Raw genomic sequence first — 23,810 nt, forward strand, 5'->3', positions numbered from 1 at the left:
GATGTATATTTCTCCCTGTCCTGAAATTTTCATTATCGAAAAAGTGGGCGTGTTTATAGTCCGATTTCGTTCATTTTAAATAGCGATCTGAGATGAGTGCCCAGGAACTTACATATCAAATTTCATTAAGATACATACCTCAAAATTTACTCAAGTTATCGTGTTTACGGGCGGACGGACGGACATGGCTAAATGAATTTCTTTTTTCGCCCAGATCATTTTGATATATAGAAGTCTATATCTATCCCGATTAGTTTATGCCGTTACGGTGTACCGTTATGCGAACAAAATTAATATACTCTGTGAGTTCTCCTCAGCTGAGTATAAAAATAGCATTGCAGAGAGTAAAACAAAAAATTAAAAAAAGTTTAGAAACAAATAAAACTAAAACTTTTTAAAATAGAAAACATAAAAATTAAATAGAAACAAAAAAAAAAAAATAAATAAAAATTCAGTACGGCCGTCGCCGGCGCGTATGTATAGGTTCCGCTAGTAAGTATGTGTAGGAATAAAAGTTAAAAAAAATTCAAAACAATGCATTTCCCGGTTTCACGCTTGTGTTTTGTGTACAGTTGAGTAAAACTCAATTAAGAATAATTTTATACGAAGCGTGAATCCGGCCGTAAGCTAATTTTCATTGATTGATTTTTGACAAATTTTTTCGCCTGAGCGATTCATTTCATTTTCATCTCTGTGTTGCTATTCATTGTTTATTTTTCCTTTTGTCTTAGCCATACTCTCATTTTTTACCCAATTTTTTTCTTATTTTAATTTACAGCAAGGTTATTACGATCTCAACTACACGCCTACTAGTTTGGGCACTGGACGTGATAATTTGGGCTCTGTAGCATATTCAACCATGACTGATGCACGTTTCACAAGAACGGACAACAATTCTAGCCCAGTTAGTAATGTAAGCGTTTAAGCTCGTTAAATTTAACCATACACATTTTGAAAAATTCAATTTGTTTCCACCTCCCTCCACTTAGGTGTCAAGTACAATGACACAACAAGCAGGTTCAAGCGGTCCAATGCTAAATGTTCCTTACTACTTCTATAGTGGCAATGTTATGCCTGGTAGTTTTCAGTACGGCACACCAGCAATTTATCCGGTAAGCTTATTAATTTTCATTCTGATATATTATAAATTAATACTTGTTTTTGGTTTTTAATAATTTAAGCAGCAGCAAATTCCTGCTGCTAACACAGCGTCTGGTGGCCAATTTCCGAAGCCTTCATACAGCACTGGTTATGGTTCAACCAGTTACGATGCGCTGCAACAAGCTTCACAAGATTATACAAAGGGCGCTTATCCATCAACCGTTAATCAACAAACAAAATCGCAAAATGTCGCAAATCCGCCACAGAGTGGAACAAATTCAGATATAACATCGTCTATGTACGGTAAAGGACATGTAGCGCTGAATAAGGTCAATGTAAGTTTATATAGTGAAGTGCAATAAAAAGTAATATTTATTTTATATCTATGGCGAATTCTTTGTCAGATCAGCCACTCCCCTGCCCATTTCAATTTTGGCAAAAAAAAAATTTCGAGCACACAAAAAAATTCTTTAAGAAGTGTAGTTTTTTATGCCGTTAGCTGTTTGTAAACGGTTTTATTTAGCTTGACTTGATAGGCAGGCCGCACGGCCGCATGCACGGTCGTTGTGAACGAACTTTGTAATTGAAATTTAAGTAACTTCCCGTTAAGCTACAAGCTTGAAACTGGGAATATAGTTCAGAACCCGATGACAATGAAATAATAAGAAAAAATCCCCGCTAGGTGGCGCAAGGATCGAGATATTCACAAAAATCGTATTTGTGGTCCGATTTGGCTCATATTTGGAACACATAATACATACAAGAATGGAAAGCGACCTATGAAAAAAATTTCCGCTAGGTGGCACAAGGATCGAGATGTTCACAAAAATCGTATTAGTGGTCCGATTTGGCTCATAATACATACAAGAATGGAAAGCGACCTATGAAAAAATCGCCGCTAGGTGGCGCAAGGATCGAGATATTCACAAAAATCGTATTTGTGGTCCGATTTGGCTCATATTTGGAACACATAATACATACAAGAATAGAAAGCGACCTTTGAAAAAAAATCGCCGCTAAGAGGCGCAAGGATCGAGATATTCACAAAAATCGTATTTGTGGTCCGATTTGGCTCATATTTGGAACACATAATACATACAAGAATAGAAAGCGACCTATGAAAAAAAATCGGTCCTAGGAGGCGCAAGGATCGAGATATTCACAAAAAACGTATTTGTGGTCCGATTTGGCTCATATTTGGAACACATAATACATACAAGGGCGGCCACCGTGGTGTGATGGTAGCGTGCTCAGCCTACCACACCGTATGCCCTGGGTTCGCACCCCGGACAAAGCAACATCAAAATTTTAGAAATAAGGTTTTTAAATTAGAAGAACATTTTTCTAAGCGGGGTCGCCCCTCGGCAGTGTTTGGCAAGCGCTCCGGGTGTATTTCTGCCATGAAAATAAAATAATTAAAAAAAAATTTTAAAGTTGAACGGTTTTATTGAAAACAATACTTACATGAAGTAATAATAATACTAAAAGCTACAAAATAATTAGGTAGGTCCTAGGTACTAGTCATCACACACCTCATCAATCTAGGGCGTTGATCGGACAATTAAATAAAAGCGTTGGACGCGTCAAATTTCTATTGATAGTCATGTATAAGACCAACTGAACCTTAATCAGGTTATGCTACGCCTCACATTTTTAGAAATTTTACGCGCCCAACGCTTTTATTTAATTGTCCGATCAACGCCCTAGATTGATGAAGAGTGTGATGACTAGTACCTAGGACCTACCTAATTATTTTCTAGGTTTTAGTGTTATTATTACTTCATGTAAGTATTGTTTTCAATAAAAGCGTTTAACTAAAAAAATTTTTTTTTAAAATATTTTATTTAAAAATAAAGTTTTTTAACCTGAAAAAAAAACTATCAAAAATGAGGCATCTTACAAAAAAGTGCCATTTTTAAGTCAAAAATGATCGAAGAAAATATAATTACTCAATAATAATGACCAAATTACTTATTAGAAATATTGTGGGGGTCGCTAAACAAGAATCGGATGTCAAATTTCAAATTCAAGATGGCGGACAGTATTTTCCTTACTGTTGACCCATTTCTACTAAATTCTGTATGTTGGGCGCCATCTTGAATTGGAAATTCGACATCGGATTCTTGTTTAGCGACCCCCACGATATTTCTAATACGTAATTTGGTCATTATTATTGAGAAATTATGTTTTCATCGATTATTTTTGACTAAAAAATGGCACTTTTTTGCAAGATGCCTCACTTTTGACAGTTTTTTTCAGGTTAAAAAACTTTATTTTTAAAAAACAGCTAACGGTATAAAAAACTACACTTCTGGACGAATTTTTTCGTCTGCTCAAAAAATTGTTTTCCCCAAAATTGAAATGGGAAGGGGGTGGCTGATTTGACAAAGAATTCCCCATATATATACACATTAGAGTGGTTCAAATTTATTGTTGAAAAGGCGCATCCAGTTTCTGAATCTATGGGTCATACTGAGTAATATTGTCCATGGGACCATAGGTCTGAAATCAATTTCGAGCCTCCCCAATTTTGTTGGAAAATTTTATATCCCAATTCGAATAGCGGCTCTCACAAATAAACTACATGAAAATAAATGTCAAATTCGGATTCGGATTGGGATATACAATTTTCTAACAAAATTAGGGAGGCTCAAAATTCATTTCAGACCTATGGTCCCATGGACAATATTACTCAGTATGGCCCATAGATTCAGAAACTGGATGTGCACCTGCAGTTTTTTCCCCCATTTTTCCCCATACAATTTGACCCGCTCTAATATACACATATATATATTTTTTTGTACTTGGCAGTCATACGAGAAGCAGAATTTCCATTCGGGCACACCACCACCATTTAATATGCCGAATACCCAAACAGCTGGTGGTACCTCAGCTCAGCCCTATGGCATGTATTTACCAATGCCAACAGCAGGTCATCACAATATGATTCACCAACCAATCCATCAGGTAATGTAACGTTATACTATATAATAATTGAATTATACGCGCATGTATGTATGTATGTATCACGAACAGGGGTGGGAACTTAGCACATGCTCAGCGGCCATATACGATGAGCGAGAGTACAGCGAAAACTTCATCAAAATCAACGAAAAACTCATTTAGTTTGATTTTGATGCCCGTACAGCAAGGAAAGGCCGCGGCACAATGACATTTTTCATATAGATGCGTTTAACACAAGCTTATGCATTCCAATAACATCGCCACAATCAACCAAGATGTTGCGTTTGTAAATATGAAGGAACTTCAGACTTGGCAATTGAAGTTTATTACGCCTTGCCCATTCACATACAAAATTTCGCGAAGCACTGTTGTAAACACCCTCCCTATACAACAAAAATACTTGCTAACATATTTGGTGTCGTATTCGATTGTTATATTGCAGTTTTTAATTGCGAAAAATGTTAGAAAATTGACCAACCAGTGGGAAAAATAATTTTACTTGCAAAGTGCGCCAACAAGTGCCCCTTAGCCAAAGCAAATGTCAAATTCTTCTTCTTATGATTTGCTTGTAACAAAATTGGGGAGTTGGCTACTTTTCAATATCAGATGGCGCCAGTGTCGCTCATTCTACCGTTCTCCATAAAAAATACGTGCAATCTACTCATAATGCATAAGCATGTGTTAAACTCATCTATATGAAAAACTGCTTATGTGTCGGACCTAGAAGTTTCGCACGCACTCTTTATAACAGAGGACCAAATAATTTATTTTGCTTTCGGGCTCGCTACACATTCGTATATACCAGAGCTGGGAAAAATGCACTAATGTTCCATTAAAGCATTGAGCTAATGTAAATGCTTAATACATACAATTTTTCAAATTATATGTAAGTGGAAAATTTGGCATTAACGTTTGAGAAAAAAAATCATTGAAAAATTGTATTTCATTAATTTCTAGGATAATGCCAATGAAAACATTTAATGCATTATGCCGTTTTCACACAGAAACTTAATCGAACCACAATTATATTTAATGAAATAATTAAGGTTTCCTTCTTATACAGGGACTTTTGCTTTATTAAGCGAACATCTGTCAGCATTTCCAAAAAAATATTTTGTTTTTACAAAAAATTGTTAAAATGGAAAGCAGCCGTTTCCTTCTTAACTATAAGTATTGTAACGAGTTTAGGGAAATTCCGCTTATTTGAAACCTTCTGCTATCGTTCGAATCGCTAAAATGTTGAATAAATCACTCCAATATTCTGTATTTCAAAATGGTCTTTATTAGACAACTTTGGGAGTAGTACAACTATACTTCATAATTATACTTCACTTCGCAAATGATAGCGTGTTTAAATCAAGCTGATTAGTCATTCCTCAGCTTGCGCTGCTTTTATGCTCTCTGTTGCCTTGTCCGCATATTTCTCCAAAGGTCCAGACGTTTCTCCTTCTAGAATCTCCTGCTTGGTTACCAGCTATATGCGTGTATTTGTAGTTTATAGCCTCTCGTATAGCCATATGCGTGTGTATGTGTAACTACTTCGGCTGATAACCACATGTGTGTGTGAAATATCTCTTCGTTGCCCTGTATGTACATATGTGTGTAAATGATGACTGATATATTCATGTACACCAGTGTGGCTTGCTTCATGCTTTTGTTGTTGCGTGATTATTTACTAACAGCCTGGTGATGTCAACATTCGCCACAATATACTCAAAATAAAATGCATGCTCAACTACCCATAGATGTTGCACCTAACCAAATATGTATGTGCCTATTTTCGAAAAAGCCATATTATCTTTTGCAGCAAATGCAGCGTAAATTAAATTTTGAAATTTTTTTTGTTTTTCTATTTTTCGTAAATTATTGAAGATAATTTATTTTTGATTGTCATTTGTTACATTGACAAAAAATTCGAAGCACCAAGCAAAACCGACTAGATTTTTCACTCAATTAGACATTCAATAAAGCAATAATGAGATAACTAAGAATTTGTATTTTGTATGGAAGATTGAGTTCAATTAGGCCTTTAATGTAGAAAACTTGACTAATTATTTCATTAAGCCTCTTTGTGAAATTGGCATTCAGTAAAGCAATAATGAGATAATTAAGAATTTGTATTTTGTTCGGAAGATTGAGTTCAATAAAGCCTTTAATGTAGAAAACTTGACTAATTCTTTCATTAAGCCTCTGTGTGAAATTGGCATTCAATAAAGCAATAATGAGATAATTAAGAATTTGTATTTTGTATGGAAGATTGAGTTCAATTAGGCCTTTAATGTAGAAAACTTGACTAATTATTTCATTAAGCCTCTGTGTGAAATTGGCTATAATTTTGGTAATACAATTTTTTTTTTTATGAAACCATTATTTTGTTTAAAAGTGATAAAGTCATAGGAAATATTCAAGGTTCGAATCGAGCTCAAGGCCAGAACAATAATTTTTTTCTAATAATAATTATTGTTATTTTTTAATTTTTCTAAATTTGAAAAATTGTATGCGCAGCTATGGCAGGTTGTCTGAAAAATTTTCTGCTTACTATTCCAAAAACAAAATACAATTTTTCAAATTTAGAAAAATTAAAAAATAACAATAATTATCATTAGAAAAAAATTATTGTTCTGGCCTTATAATAATAAAAACAAAAACAATTGTCATAGGAAATAAATAATTAGTTTGATTTCTATGCTGACATTGTTTTGCTGTTAATGCTGGTTCCCAAATAGACGAAATTCTTTACAGTCTCGAATTTATATCCGTCAACAGTAACGTGGCTGCCAAGGCGCGAATGTACTTTGTCTTGTCCTCATTTACCGCAATACCCACTTATTTTGCTTCTTTACCTGTCCAGAGGGAGCGCGTTTGTTCAGCCAAATAATAATATCATCAGCATGCGCCAGTAATTGTACGCTCTTATGTATGGTGATGGTACAGGTTTAGTTCCGCTGCTGAATTATCTTCTCCAGCATTAATAAATTATATTTATAAATTATAATTTGGAGGCATGCTCTCATCCGACCACATTTCGCATAGGAGTTGCTGCGTGCTCTTTACTAACTCTTCGCCTTCATGTTTGAACAGCTCGGCGGGATTTTGTCCTTACGTGGCGTGGCGCCTTGTGAATTTTTTGCCGGGATATTGCCATTCTCACTTCGTCATAGTCGGAACGTGTTTTCCATCATCGGCGATTTGGGTATCGGGTTCGTTTTCACCCTCGCCAGCTAGCAATGAAGACAAGTGTTCGCTCCACAATTCAAGCACACTCTGGACGTCAGATACCAGGTCACTATTATCATTCTTGCAGGAATCTGACCCGGTCTTGAAATCATCCGTCATTCTCTGGATTTTATGGTAGAATTTAAAGGGCTTTTTTCCTGTCAGCCAGCTTCTAAGGCTCAACGCTTTCCTTCTAAATAAGCGTCCCTCTTCCTTCTTCGCCTCACGATAACGCTCCAATATACCGCGCGTTGCCCCTCCCGTACCTTGAATGATTTATCAATAGGCCGATAAAAACAAAAACAGTTGTCATAGGAAATAAATAATTAGTTTGATTTCTATGCTGACATTGTTTTGCTGTTAATGCTGGTTCCCAAATAGACGAAATTCTTTACAGTCTCGAATTTATATCCGTCAACAGTAACGTGGCTGCCAAGGCGCGAATGAACTTTGTCTTGTCCTCATTTACCGCAATACACACTTATTTTGCTTCTTTACCTGTCCAGAGGGACAGCATGCGCCAGTAATTGTACGCTCTTATGTATGGTGATGGTACAGGTTTAGTTCCGCTGCTGAATTATCTTCTCCAGATTAATAAATTATATTTATAAATTATAATTTGGAGGCATGCTCTCATCCGACCACATTTCGCATAGGAGTTGCTGCGTGCTCTTTACTAACTCTTCGCCTTCATGTTTGAACAGCTCGGCGGGATTTTGTCCTTACCCGGGATATTGCCATTCTCACTTCGTCATAGTCGGAACGTGTTTTCCATCATCGGCGATTTGGGTATCGGGTTCGTTTTCACCCTCGCCAGCTAGCAATGAAGACAAGTGTTCGCTCCACAATTCAAGCACACTCTGGACGTCAGATACCAGGTCACTATTATCATTCTTGCAGGAATCTGACCCGGTCTTGAAATCATCCGTCATTCCCAAATTTAGAATTTAAAGGGCTTTTTTCCTGTCAGCCAGCTTCTAAGGCTCAACGCTTTCCTTCTAAATAGGCGTCCCTCTGCCTTCTTCGCCTCACGATAACGCTCCAATATACCGCGCGTTGCCGCTCCCGTACAAAGCGTGGTCCTAATTGCTGTCGATCGCTGTGATCAATTGGTTTTCGTGTTCTTCGTTCAGGAGACAGCCAAGTAGCTTGGTGTATATCTTATACTGGAGCCTGGTACTGCAAATGACCATATTTCGAGCCGCGGCGAAGTTAATCAGGCTCAATTCATTGGGAGATGTTACATCGTGAAGGCTAAATTGCCCCACCGTAGGGCCGAAGACCCATTCCTTGCAAGCCCTGGCGTTTAAGTCGCCCAGCATGATTTTAATCTTTTCTGGTTATTCATAGCAGGAGTCGGCAGCGGTGCGTAAGCACATATAAATGAGATATTGTATAGCTTCGTTAACGCGGATCGCGGCGAGACATGAATAGTCATTAGGGGATTAATTTAGTTTTAAAAGTGCTTCTATAACGCTAACCTAAGTGCCTTTAGTTTCTGTTTTAATTAAGAAAAGTATGACCAACCATGTAAAAAAGCATCAAACTGCTTGGTATATTCACCGTTCGACACTAAACATTATAAAAGCAATGGAAAATGGTAATGGTTTTTCAACGAATTTTTTCAAATTTATTTCGTCTAAATTAATGCAAATTTAATAAAAATGCGAAAAGGAAACCATTAGCATTATTTTTTGAAATTTAATGCTTTGAAGTTTTACATTTACAATAAATTGTCAAATATCACACGTTTTTGTTGTAGACTGGTTTAACTCAAAATTTAGTTCTTTTGGGCAAAGATGACTTGATACGAAACATTTTTTTCGCTCTCACGAGGGATTTATCTCAAATTTGTGCTGGCAACAATCACAGATAAATCCCTCGCTCCAGCTGAAGCGGGTGCCAGAACAAAAAATGTGCCAGCTAAAACGAAAAACGGGCCAAAAATTTCGGTAAACTTTAGTTTGACCTACAACTTTAAAAATTCGTTCAAAAATTATGGGAAAGAAGATAAAAATACTTGTTTTAGTGTAAATATTATTAGTTCGAAGGCGGAGGGTAAATATTATTTTCCACTCAAAAGTTATCGCTAACAAGTACAGGTGTATAAGTTCGGGTGTAATCGAACATTATATACTCAGCGTGAGCTTCAATTGCACATTTCATTTCAGATAAATTACTTTTCTACATAACACGTGGCACCGCCCATTTAAAAAAAAAATGTCTGTCCATTTCTTCTTACAATAAAACTTGATAAGTGAAATATCATTGATTCGAACCTATTTTTTGCTACGTTATAGCTTATTATTCTAGTCTACGACCCTTTTAAATTTGTTTTATATCTAAGTTGCCGTGGTCTTTAACCGATCTCGCCCATTTTTTCTAGAAATATATTCTGCTATAGGGAAAATATGTGTACCCAATTTTATTACGATCCGTTAATTTTTCTTCGAGTTATGGCTCCCGAACCATAGAAAATTGCTTAGTCATGAAAGGGGCGGGGCCACACCCATTTCCAAAAATTGTAGTGTTTTCCAATTTAATGTTATAATTCAATTTAAAAAGTAAAATTCTATTGATACAAAGCTCTTTTTCACTAAGATGTAGCTTATTATTTTCTTCTACGACCCTTTTAAAAATCTTGTATATAAAAGTGGATGTGGTCTTTAACCGATCTCGTCCATTTTTTCTAGAAGGGAAAATCTGTGTACCCAATTTTATTACGATCCGACAATTTTTCTTCGAGTTATGGCTCCCATGGGCGGTGCCACGCCCATTAAAATTTTTTTTTTAATTTTTATCAAGAGTCAATATCAGTCCACACGTCGAATTTCAACATTCTAGGTGTATTATTTACTAAATATTCAGGTTTTTTGTGTTTTCCAAAATTTTATATATATAAAAAGTGGGCGTGGTTATCATCCGATTTCGCTCATTTTCAATACCAAACTATTCTGGGTCCAGATAAGCTCGTGTACCAAATTTAGTACAAGTTATCGAGTTAACGGACAGACGGACGGACGGACGGACGGACGGCCAAACATGGTTCAATCAAATTTTTTTTTCGACACTGATGATTTTGATATATGGAAGTCTATATCTATCTCGATTCCTTTATACCTGTACAACAAACCGCCATCCAATCAAAGTTAATATACTCTGTGTGGAAAGCACGCTGAGTATAAAAACAGGTTTTGTAAATATGAAGTCCATATGCAACCAGTCCATTTTGATCACAAAGCCTGGAACGTCAGACATGTAAGATAAGCCCCATCCACTAAATGATGTTAACTATTATATCCTAGGTCCGATTTACTCAAATTTCAAAAGAATATTTGGTTTTCAATGTGAGTTAAATGCGTTACAATACTAGAGTAATTAATTGAATCAAAATGTAAATTTTACTTAGATTTGTTTATATTTAACTCTAACTAGTCGTATTATTGTAAAACAAGTTTAAAGAAATTAATATTTTTCGACTATCATTTTATTAAATGATTGAAACTATAAAATCGCCAAAATGTATGTCAAAAATCCCCATATTCAGATCTATTCATTTTTGTTTGGAGTGGCATCATTGACAAAAATGTGCATTTTACAGCGCTCTCTCGAAACAAAGGCCCGGTTTTTCAGTAGTTGGTTAAACTAAGCTTAAACTAAGTTTGCTTAAACTCTAGTCAATTTAAAACTCCAGTTAAACTACTTAGCAGTTTTTCAGTCACAGTTTAAGACCGCCTTCGGGGTATGCTTTTTTGTGCGGCAACATTGGGTTTTTTATTATCTAGATAATTTGTAGATACGGCAACAGCTGGATTTTGATTACTCAACCAACATTGAAAAAAATTTACTCCAGCGAAATATATATCTAGTTCCGGAGGTGATATCTAACATCATTATTTAATTATTCTTAAACCAGATAGTTCTCGAGTTGATATTCAACTTCATTCTCCAATCACTATCTAACTTTTGAGAAATTTTGTAAAATTAAAAGTTTTCGATTTGATCTCCAACGTCATTAATATTTTCCAATTATTATCCTAATTTCGAGAGATTTTGAGAAATGTACAGTTTTCGAATGAATATTCAACACATTTCTACAGTTGATATCCTACATTGGATATCGATTTGAGGTGAAGTTGAAAAAAATCTCCAAAACCAACAGCTGTTTATTGTGAGAAATAAACACCTGATTGATAACAGTAATGAAGCGTAATTAATCAAAAACAAATTACATAGGTGGCCGCCGTGGTGTGATGGTAGCGTGCTCCGTCTACCACACCGAAGATCCTGGGTTCACGACCCTCGCAAAGCAATATCAAAGTTCTAGAAACAAGGTTATTCAATTAGTAGACAATTTTTCTAAGCGGGGTCGCCCCTCGGCAGTGTTTGGCAAGCACTCCGAGTGTATTTCTGCCATCAAAAGCTCTCAGTGAAAACTCATCTGCCTTGAAGATGTTGTTCGGAGTTCGGAGGAATAAAACAAGTAGGTGCCGTCCCGCCATTTTGTAGGAAAAATTAAAAGGAGCACGACGCAGATTGGAAGGGAAGCTCGGCCTATAATCTCTTCGGAGGTTATCGCGCCTCACATTTATTTGTTTTTTAAATTATATATATTTCATTTTAGTTTCGTGAAAACACTGTAATATGGAATCCTACATTTGAGTCCAGTTAGAGAACCACAAGTTGGGAATTACATTTTTTCAACTTTTGCTTTATAAAAAATTCCCTCTTTTGCCGAGTTCGCTATGATTCTCGAGTTGAGCCACTGTTTCGAAACAACTCTTGAGATTTTAGAAGTATGCCTAGTTATCAACATGAGCTCTAATGGTACTCAAGCCGAAATGCTTGTTGGGTATATTCGATGCCATTTCGAACGAACACAAATCACCTATAGGTTAACTAGAGTTTAACTCTGCTAGATTGGGCGCTTAAGCTCAGCTTAAACTTCAGCTAAAGTGGACTGAAAAACTGCAGAATAAGTTTAAGCGGTAGTTTAACTGACAAACTGAGTTGAACTTGTACTGAAAAACCGGGCCAAAGAGTCGGAAATCCATTCATCTATGCTTTTGGGATATTATGACAGACCAAGATAACCAACTGGCGAAATTATGCTGACATTTAAAGAATACTTAAAAAGACCAAAACAGCGGACAATAGTTGCCTTAGAACCTAATTTACAATAAAACGTACGATATAATGCATTCGAGTTTTTCCATTTACATTAATTCTGAAAATTTAATAATTAGATTTTTACCTTAGCATTAAAATGCTAATGAACTGAAAAATTAATGCATTTTTCCCAGCTCTGGTGTATACTAACTCATTCTCAATTTGGTGACCGTGTATAGTAGTGGTGCCCACCTCTGATCATGAATCTAAAACAAGTATTAATAACTATCACCCATTCTACTACATATTAGATTTGCTTGTTTATCTTTGTGAGGTATATATTATGTATGCACATGTGTAACTTCTTCCATGTTTCCTTATCCCTTCATGTATTATATGTTTAATTTAATCAACGTCAATCGCAAAAACATACAACAAATTGATGGCTTCGTAAGGTATATATAAGTATTTTTTTTATTTCTTAGGCCCGGTTTTTCAGTACAAGTTCAACTCAGTTCAGTTAAGCTACGCTTAAACTTATTCTTCATTTTTTCAGTCTACTTTAACTGAAGTTTAAGCTGAGCTTAAACGGCCGATCTGGCAGAGTTAAACTCTAGGTAACCTTATAGGTGATTTGCGTTCGTTCGAAATGGCGTCGAATGTACCCAAAAAGCATTTGGGCTTGAGTACCATTAGAGCTCATGTTGATAACTAGGCATACTTCTAAAATATCAAGAGTTGTTTCGAAACAGTGGCTCAACTCGAGAATCATAGCGTACAGCAAAAGAGGGAATTTTTTATAAAGCAAAAATGCTATTACTTAAGTTTAACAAATTTAATTAGAAAATTGTGGTTCTTTAACTGGAGTCAATGTAAGATTCTATACTACAGTTTTTTCACGAAAATAAAATAAAATATATATAATTTATTTTTGATTAATTACGTTTCATTACTACTATCAACCAGGTGTTTATTTCTCACAATAAACAGCTGTTGGTTTTGGTGGTACCTACCACCTAGGAAATTTTTTTTTCAACTCCACCTCAACTAGATATCTAGTGCAAACCAACTGGAGAAATGTGTTGAATATTCATTCGAGATCAACTCAAAAACTCTCAATTTTACAAAATTTCTCAAAGGTTGGTAGGGATTGGAGAATGAAGTTGGATATCAACTCGAGAACTATCTGGTTTGAAAATATTTAAATAATGATGATGGATATCACCTCCGGAACTAGATATATATTTCGCTGGAGTTAATTTTTTCCCATGTTTGTTGGGCAATCAAAATCCAGCTGTAGCCATATCTACAAATTATCTAGATAATAAAAAGAACCTACCCCAAAGGCGGCCTTAAACTGTGACTGAAAAACTGCTGAGTAGTTTAACTGGAGGTTAAATTTGACTAGAGTTTGAGCAAACTTAGTTTAAGCTTAGCTTAACCAACTACTGACAAACTGGGCCTTAATCAATTACTATTTGTCTAGATACAACACGTTATGTGTTTAAACACTGTGGGTTAGCCTAACACTGTGGGTTAGCCCTAAAATTTTCTTCCGTTTGAAAAGGTGTACTTAAAAACGATAAACCCATAGCTTTTGCAATCATTATAATCCCAGTCAAAACATTGTCGACCCAAATGTTACATTTATAATTAAATTTCCGCTCAATTAACTTCACTACACAATTGACTGCTTGGCTGATATTTTTTGTGATTTTTTTTTCTGCAAAATTGATCAGTTACTTTCTTCTGACTTAATTTTTGTTAATTTAAACAAAAGTACTCCATTTAAATAACGAAAACTATGAAAATCAACTTCAAAAACGTTTTTGAAACAGTTTCCAAACTCCTCAAAATCTTCATGAAAACTTCCCAATTATTATACAAGGTGCATGGCCGAATCACCAAGTGAAGCAAGTAGAAAAAGATGTACGTTATCTGAAACGTTAGGGGTAAACAGCCGGCCAGATGAGGGTAATATTTTTACCCGCTTTGAAAGAATTGACTAGAAAAATATATAGCTTTCTCCGGAAGTCAAAACAGACACTGTCTTTTTTCTGGAGTTCGCATCCCGTTGACGTTTTCCCTTATTCTGACAAGTTCAGTATGCATAATTTAGACGATTGTCTACCATACATAAATGCCTTTGAATTCTACTACGATCGGAGTAGATTTTACTATATCTTCAGAAATATAATAACTACATAAGCCGCTACCAGAATTTTTTAGACATAAAGATAAACGTAACTTTCTATTCCCCAAAAGATTATAGACAAAATTTTGCAGAAAACTAAATTTCTAGAGGAAATTTGTACGAAAAATGAAGCCATAAAACTTTAGTACTTTTGTAGTACAAGTGAATACTGGCTAATAGAGCTGCCGAAAAAGTGAGGTTATGTTGTTGACATCACCTTTAATATTGAATTATGAAGCACACGACATAAAAGACATGAGTTGCCTAACTGTTAGCATTGAATAAAAAAACAAAAAAACATTTTAGCCACTTAAACTGTGATGAGCAGTAAAAATCAATGCTTGCGGCCAAGTAAACTTAGCTCATATTCAGCTGCAGATGAAACTTTCACTGAAAAACCGGACATAATAGGAGAGGAGTTATCCATATAATTAGTACCCTAGGTCCTAGAAAACTTCTAGTATTTTCCAAGCGGAATGAGATTTACTATAACATAAGTCCTGGTACCTAATTGTGGCTTTTCCATTTGGTACTCAAACAAATTTGTTTAAATAGAAATAAAGACAGCACTATGAACACATTCAGGCTATTTGAGGTCCTTATGGGCTGGCCAGTTCAACCTAACCTAACCTGTTGTTGTTGTTGTTGTTGTTGTTGTTGTTGTATTAACGACAAAGACACTCCCCGCAGGCTTTGGGGAGTGTTATCGGTGTTGATGGTCCTTTGCCGGATATAGATCCGGTACGTTCCGGTAACAAAGCACCATTAAGGTACTAGCCCGACCATCTCGGGAACGATTTATATGGCCACATTAAACATTCAAGGCCATCCCTCCATCCCTACCCCCAGTTCCATGAGAACTTGGGGTCGCCAGAGCCTCCTCTGTTAATGAAACAGGATTCGCCGCGGGTAGGTGAGGTTGACAATTGGGTTGGAGAAACTATATATTGCGCTGGCAACCCCTTCAGAGGGTTGCGCTACACAGTCCCTTGAATCCCTAACCTAACCTACTGTCTTTTGAGGCCCTTAAATAGTAACCACTCGGAAGTAATCGTAATACTTGCGGGCGGCCATCAGTCAGTGCGGGATGAAGTCAGCCAGAGGTGCTAGCATCGTCATCTGTCGCGAGACAGCATTTTGTAAACCCTACGCTCACAATTGACGAGCTGTAACAGTTAACCCTTTGTTGGGCCTCGTTTATTCAATGTGCTAAACTTTTAAATTTTGCGTACGATGTCATGGTGGAAATCGCCGAGGATAACCTTTTTTCGTTCCTGATTAACCAACACACGTTGGGACGGTAACCACTCGGGCAGTAGTAACAGAAAGTACGTAGATGGTGAGCATTCGAGGAAGAAAACTGTCAATGATAGTATAGACATATCGATTCAAGGGGTTGTGTAGCGCAATATATAGCTTCTCCAACCCAATTGTCAACCTCACCTTCGAGCGGCGAATCCCGTTTCACTAACAAACGAGGTTCTGGCGACCCCAAGCTTCTCATGGAACTTGGGGTGGGAGGGAGATTTGGCCTGAAGGTTTGTGGCCATATAAATCGTTCCCGAGATGGTCGGGCTAGCACCTTAATGGTGCTGTGTTACCGGAGCGTAGCGGATCTTTATCCGGCAAAGGACAATCACATCGATAACACTCCCCAAAGCCTATCGCTACAACAACAACATCAACATATCGATAGTTTCTATCTATGGATGGTACTATTGATGTTTTTGATTATCGATACTATCGTTTGAAGGAAAATTATAGAGAAACTGTAGGTCATAATGTTGTAGGTCTAAATTGTTCTGATGAAATCTAAAGTGTGGCTCAAACATCGACAAGGTGAAACTGGATTTTTTTGTAAATTTTTTTATGAAAATATTACTTATGCTATGGAAACATAGCGTGTTGGCCTTTTATATCGACAGTCCTAGGTTCAAATCCAGAGATAGCTATCACCCAAACACTTTAGCAATAAGTTTTTTCTAAAAGAGGTTGTAACTCGGCAATGGTTCGACAAGCCATTAGACTATATTTCTTCTATGAGAAGCTTCAAGGAAAAAATGTTTCAGTTTTAGCAGATACCTTTCGGGGCTGCATAACAATGTAGGTCCCGCCAATTTCTGGTTGTAGATAGCGTGCTTAAGGTGCTTCTTACTTGGTCTTGATATTTCGTTTCTGAATGCGGGTTATGCCTACCGATCCATTGTGATTCGCTGATGTTCGTGCCTTGGTGTGAACCACTTTACGGAAGCCATTGCGGATGCGGGAGCAGTATGACATTTATAGGCTTGTTGTTGTTGTTGTTGTAGCAATGTTTCGCCCCACCTAATAGCTGCGACCGATCGCAAATTGTCATCAATATCCTCTAACGGGAGTCCAAGGAAACTTGCTGTTTCGACAGGGGTGGACCATAATGAAAGGGGTGTTAGAGGCGTTGATTCCACATTACAATTAAAGAGATGGTTGGTGTCATGTGGGGACACATTGCAAGCGGGGCATACATTTTGTATGTCGGGGTTGATTCTGGATATGTAAGAGTTTAACATGTTACAGTATCCAGAATGAAGTTGAGCCAGAGTGACTCGCGTTTCACTGGGGAGTATGCGTTCCTCTTCCGCAAGTTTTGGGTACTGTTCCCCGAGTACTGGATTCACCGGGCAATTCCCGGCATAAAGGTCCGACGCCTGTTTGTGGAGTTCACCAAGGACCTGCTTGTGTTTTTTTGCTTCATACGGCTGAGTTCTCAGGTCGCATTTCCTCAAAATGCTTACGGAGATGACTCCGTAAGTCCCTAGGCGGTGCTGGCTCATCAATCAGATGTCTGTTGGGATGCCCAGGTTTCTGGGTATTCAACAGGAACTGTTTGGTTAGCATCTCATTTCTCTCCCTGATGGGGAGTATTCTCGCCTCATTATGTAGATGGTGTTCTGGGGACATAAGAAGACAGCGCGTGGCGGTTCTGAGCGCAGTATTTTGGCAGGCCTGTAGCTTCTTCCAGTGGGTAGTTATTAGGCTTGGCGACCGTATAGGGGACGCGTAGCACGCAAACGGCTGGCCAATTGCTTTGTATGTGGTAATGAGCGTTTCTTTGTCTTTTCCCCAAGTACTGCCAGCAAGGGATTTGAGGATTTTATTAGGGCTCTGGATTTTCGGAACAATTGCGGCTGCGTGCTCTCCAAAATGTAGATCCTGATCAAACGTCACACCCAAGATTTTGGGGTGTAGGACAGTCGGTAGCGTAGTGCCATCGACGTGGATGTTCAAAATGGTCTACATTTGGGATGTCCAAGTTGTAAATAGGGTCGCGGATGATTTAGTCGGTGATAATGCCAGGTTTCGCGAGGCGAAAAAACTGGAGAGATCAGGGAGGTAGCCGTTTATTCTGTTGCAAAGCTCATCGAACTTTGGGCCCGGGCCTGTGGCCATTATTCTGCAGTCATCGGCGTAAGAAACGATAGTAACACCTTCTGGTGGCGAAGGTAGTTTTGATATGTAAAAATTAAGCAATAGTGGGGATAGGACACCACCCTGAGGCACCCCTTGTTTAATTCTTCTTGGCTTTGATATTTCGTTTCTGAATTGCACCGATGCCTGCCGACCACCCAGATAATTTGCGGTCCACGTTTTAAGACATGGGGGAAGGGTAGACCCTTCCAAGTCTTGCAGTAACGTGCCATGGTTGACCGTATCAAAAGCTTTTGATAGGTCTAGCGCTACGAGTACTGTTCTATGGTGGGACTTCTGATTAAAACCACAATTTATCTGGGTGCTAATGGCATTTAGCGCGGTGGTGGTGCTATGGAGTTTTCTAAAGCCATGCTGATGACAGGCTAGCTGCAAATTAGCTTTGAAGTGGGGGAGCAAAATGGCTTCAAGCGTCTTGGCTACTGGCGATAGGAGAGATATCGGGCGATATGACTCTCCTATGTTAGCTGGTTTCCCAGGCTTTAGTAGCGGGACCACCTTGGCCATTTTCCATTTTTCGGGTATGACAAAGGTGGAAAGAGACAGGTTGAAGACATGTGCTAAATATTTGAAACCATCTTTCCCTAGGCTTTTAAGCATCGGCATGGCTATGCCGTCTGGGCCCACTGCTTTGGATGGTTTAGCATGACCGATGGCATCCTCAACCTCCTTGGCGGTGATGGTAATTGTTGACGCGCTGAACTTATGTTTACGTGCGGTGATGGTAATTGGTGACGCGCTGAACTTATGTTTACGTGCGTGTCTGTTGGCCCTCCGTCTATTTTTGTCGACCGTAGAATGCATTATGTATTGTCGACAGAAAGCGCTCGCGCATTTTTTCGCATCCGACAGCACTTTGTCGCCAAAGGCGATGGAACTTTGCCATTGTGCCTAGACGGATTCGATACGGACTTTACAGTGGACCAAAGTTTACCTACACCGGCAGAGAGGTTACAACCGCTTAGGTGCTCCTCCCATTTCGCCCGCTTGTGTTCATCCACAAGCAATCTGATGCGTTGGTTTATATCCCTTATTTGGGGGTCGCCGGGATCGAGCTGTCGTATAAGGTCACGTTCTCTCGCTAAACTTGCGGCCTCTGCCGGGAAGTGGGGCCGAATTTCGGGAATTCTACCGGCGGGAATGAAACGAGCCGAGGCGGATTCAATGACCTTGCGGAAAGCATGCTCTCCTTTGCGGGCATCAGTTGGGATAGGGAGGGCTGCAAAGCGGTTGTCTGTAAAGGATTTGTATTCGTCCCACTTTACTTTTTTAAAGTTAATGAAAGTGTGTTTTTCTGCGACGATGAAGTCAGCGGGACGCTCGAAAGAAATAAGTATAGGCAGGTGGTCGGATGCCAATGTTACCATCGGCTGCCAGTTGACGCAGTTTACGAGTTCTGCGCTCACGATTGAAATATCCGGCGAACTGTGACAGCTTCCTACCATACGTGTGGGGGCGTCTCCGTTTATAATGTAGAACGTCGTTTCTTCCATTTGATCCGCTAACATCTCACCCCTACTGTTCACCCGCAAGTTTGAATGCCATAGATCGTGATGGGCATTGAAATCGCCTAAGATAATGCGATTGTTTCCAGTGAGTACGCCGCTGATATCAGGGCGGTATCCACTGGGGCAACAGGTGACAGGAGGGATGTAGATGTTGATGATTTCTAGATTTGCATCGCCCGACCGGACAGATAATCCTTGACGTTCTAAGACACTGTCCCTGCGGTCGATGTCGGGATCAAATATATGATATTGCACAGTGTGGTGTACGATAAACGCGAGGCCGCCTCCAGTTCCGCTCTCGCGATCTTTTCTGTGAACATTATACCCAGAACAGGTCTGCAATGCAGATCTTGCTGTGATAATTTATAGGCTTCAATACTGGTTATAGAGTCATAAATTCAGGTCCTCTATTTGGAGGCTTGCTCCTGCTAACCTGAGCTGATTCCTAAGCTTTGTCTTCTGAAGGTTGCAAAATGATTTACTGACTGAATAACCTAGCACACTGCACGGGGATACTTAACAAAGAAATGTACAGAACTGAAAAGGCATATTTGACGAAAACGTAGTTAGGTTAATCCGTCATTATGAGTTTGTGGGCTTTCTAACGGAATCCAGAGGCAGGATCTGGATACCATGAGGCGTGGCTACCAGTTGGCGTCTTGCTATTCTATTCCGGGCATACAAAGTTGTGCTCTGGGATCGATACATACCACATAAAACCAAATGAAATGAAAACAAAACAAATACCAAGACATGGACGTAGCAAATAACATCGAATTTACGTCGATGGAGACACTTCGTGATAAACTACTGTTGTTGTAGCGTGAAGGATACTCCCCGAAGACCTTGAGGAGTGCTATCGATGTTGATGATCCTTTGCCGAATGTAGACGTGGTACGTTCGGGTAACAAGCACCATTAAGGTACTAGCCCGACCATCTCGGGAATGGCTTAGTATGACCACATGAAACCTCCTAGGCCATCCCGCCCCCCTAGATCCATGAGGAACTTGGGGTAGCCAGAGCCTCGGCTGTTAAAGAAACAGGATTACCCACGGGTAGGTGAGGTTGACAATTGGGTTGGAGAAGCTATATATTGCACTGGCAACCCCTTGAAAGGGTTGTCCTACAAAACGCCTTGAATCAGTTTGGTATTTTAGTCGCCTCACACACATATTTACCTTATAGCAGGAAATATTTCTAGTAAAAGTAGACGGGATCGATTAAAGACCACGCTTACTTTTATATAAAAGAAGTTTAAAAGGGCCGCAGACTAGAAGAATAAGCTATATCTTGGCGAAAAATAGTATTTATTTATTTATTTTTATTTATTTATTTATTAGTCTGCAATTTAAAAATTTATACAGACTAAAATGTTCACATTTACTTAAAATATGTAGTATATGCGATATAAATAACATATTTATTCTACAAATTTATAAGAAGGATATATTGTTGTGCATCAATTTTTATACGTATGCCCAAGCAGGCAGACGTCGTGAGGATCTCTGAAGGACAGGAATTGCTCCGAAAGGAGCTGTGTGCCCATTAGAGAGCCGACGTGAAGCGCTCATAAAGGAGCCAAGGCGAAATGCTCATGAGGGAGCTGTTTGCCCAGTAGGGGGCTCTCGTGAGATGTATGTTGTAGATGACGCAGTGACCAGTACGTTTTTGTAATGTATTTATTAGGCGTATGATCTTATCACACTTTTATGTGTTTTGATTTGCCTGTGCTTGCATTAGATACGCATTTTTATACTCAGCGTGCTTTGCATACAGAGTATATTAACTTTGATTGGATAACGGTTGGTTGTACAGGTATGAAGGAATCGAGATAGATATAGACTTCCATATATCAAAATCATCAGTATCGAAAAAAAAATTCTGTGAGCCATATGTCCGCCCGTCCGTCCGTTAGCACGATAACTTGAGTAAATATTGAGATATCTTCACCAATTTGGTACACTAGCTTATCTGGACCCAGAATAGATTGGTATTGAAAATTAGCGAAATCGGATGATAACCACGCCCACTTTTTATATATATAAAATTTTTGAAAACACAAAAAACCTGATAATTTAGTAAATAATACACCTAGAATGTGGAAATTTGACATGTGGACTGATATTGAGACTCTTGAAAAAATTTGGAAACATTTTTTTAAAATGGGCGTGGCACTTGTGATAAAATCAATTTTACAAATATTATTAATCATAAATCAAAAATTGTTAAACCTATCATAACGAAATTCGGCATAGAGGTTGCCTTTACTATAAGGAATGCTTTGAAGAAAAATTTACGAAATCGGTTAAGGACCACGCCCACTTTTATATAAAAGAATTTAAAAGGGGTCGTGGACGAATAAAATAGCTATATCCTTGCAAAAAAGAGCTTTATATCAATGGTATTTCATTTCCCAAATGGATTTATAACAATAAATAGGAAAAATTTCAAATTTAAAAAAATGGGCGCGGCGCCGCCCCTTTTATGACTAAGCAATTTTCTATGTTTCGGGAGCCATAACTCGAAGAAAAATTAACGGATCGTAAAAAAATTGGGTACACAAATTTTCCCTATAGCAGAAAATATTTCTAGTAAAAATGGACGGGATCGGTTAAAGACCTTTAGATATAAAACAAGTTTAAAGGGGTCGTAGACTGGAGTAATAGCTATAACTCGGCAAAAAATAGTTTTGAATCAATGATATTTCACTTATCAAGTTTTATTGTAAGAGGAAATGGGGAGACATTTTTTTTTAAACGGGCGGTTCTACGTGTTATGTAGAAAAGTAATTTTTCTGAAATGAAATGTGCAATTGAAGGTCACGCCGAGTATATAATGTACGGTTACACCCGAACTTAGACACCTTTACTTGTCTAATTTAGGTTAAAAAGTATACTTTTCTTTATTAAGAAAGGCGAGTCTGAAATATCGAAATTGATGTAGTGCTTGTTGAAATCCAGACAAAAACAACGAAAAGCTTCGTGCATTTCAAAATTAGATCTGGATGTACTCAGGAAGAGTGGTTGAAAATGTCTTGATGGCCTCATACGGACATTAATCTTTATCTCACTAAGTAAAAATGGGCTATTCACAATCCCTCCCAATAATTTCACCATGAACAATACACCCAACATTTCCCTGCGGCTCTCAAGGGAAGGAAGGTTAATAAGCTTCAACCGGCTATTATAGGATGGAAAATTCCTTGTTGGATCCCACGATAAGTGACTTAACGCAAAAAGCAGGAACTGTTTTTGAACGGATTCCAGCTTGTCACGATAAATCTGATACCGTGGGTTCCAAAAAATTTACGCGTTTTCTTGTATCGGTCGAACTAAGGCAGTAAAGAGTGCTTTTGTGACGTAAGGGTCCTTAAATTCTTTTGACCATCGTTTAATGAAAGCTAACACACCTTTAGATCGAGTCCCCTCACTAGGGTAGGCACCTTGTCGTTGGTGTGAGGGCTTAGCCGAACTCCATAGCGCCCGACTATGAGGCGGAGCTGTTTAGGACTGACATCTACGCCGTTTCGCCTCATAGGAGGGCGGCGGGATGTCGGTGACCAAGAACTGCCAACCCCCTAATCCAGGGTGTTATGCGGACCGTGCCTATTGGACGATTTGCAGCCAGGGGATAAATTCGGCTGTATTCGAACGGAGCCTTCCCGATACCGGGCCATCTCGGGAAGTATTTATGGCCTTACCGCAGTAAGGGGCGCTGCTGTGGCGGACGGTTCTTTCCCCGTATATAATACTGGACCGCTGAGCCCGCCTTGTCGGGCAGGTGGTCGTACGACCAAGATGAACAACTCATTACCTGAATGTAATAAGGAGGATGTAAAGAGGAGGACTGAGTCGCAATCCAAGGACGACAAATACGAATTAAGCGATGCGTCGGACTCGGGGAGCGAGAGTAGTGCTGATTCAATGAACTCCGTGTTGGAGAAGCACACAAATGAAAACGGAGTAGAAGAGTGGAGAAGGGTACGGAGCAGAGGAAGTAAAAGAGCTCTCTCGCAGTACCGTGCAGCACTAAGAATTGTACAACGCTTGGGAGCAGTGGTCGACCCAACAGAAGTGGAGATCGAGCGCTTGGAATGGGCCCATGAAGCGGTAGAAGTAGGTCGAAGGCAGTTCAAAAGGTTTGCTGCGAGAAACCCTCGGTTCTGCAACCGGTACGAGGAGGAAGAAGCGTCGAACGGCAGAATGAAGAGGCAACGTTCGGCAGAAGGCGACAAGCCTGCTTTCAAGAGGCA

At 38.7% G+C, this 23,810-nt stretch overlaps 1 protein-coding gene across 9 annotated transcripts in view; it reads left to right on the forward strand.

The window, feature by feature from the left end:
- lig (lingerer) overlaps positions 1-23,810 on the forward strand; it is a 97,042-nt gene that overhangs the window by 49,962 nt on the left and 23,270 nt on the right. For 7 of the 9 annotated variants that reach the window (XM_067775411.1, XM_067775408.1, XM_067775407.1 and 4 more), the window contains 4 exons: positions 779-913; positions 990-1,112; positions 1,182-1,436; positions 3,913-4,068. In XM_067775411.1, coding sequence (XP_067631512.1) covers positions 779-913; positions 990-1,112; positions 1,182-1,436; positions 3,913-4,068 — 669 coding nt within the window. The remainder of the gene's footprint in view (positions 1-778; positions 914-989; positions 1,113-1,181; positions 1,437-3,912; positions 4,069-23,810) is intronic. The other 2 variants (XM_067775404.1, XM_067775406.1) reach the window with 1 other exon arrangement.

The sequence above is a fragment of the Eurosta solidaginis genome, chromosome 3, assembly GCF_040869045.1.
Source record: "Eurosta solidaginis isolate ZX-2024a chromosome 3, ASM4086904v1, whole genome shotgun sequence".
In the NCBI taxonomy this organism is placed as follows: Eukaryota; Metazoa; Arthropoda; class Insecta; order Diptera; family Tephritidae; genus Eurosta; species Eurosta solidaginis.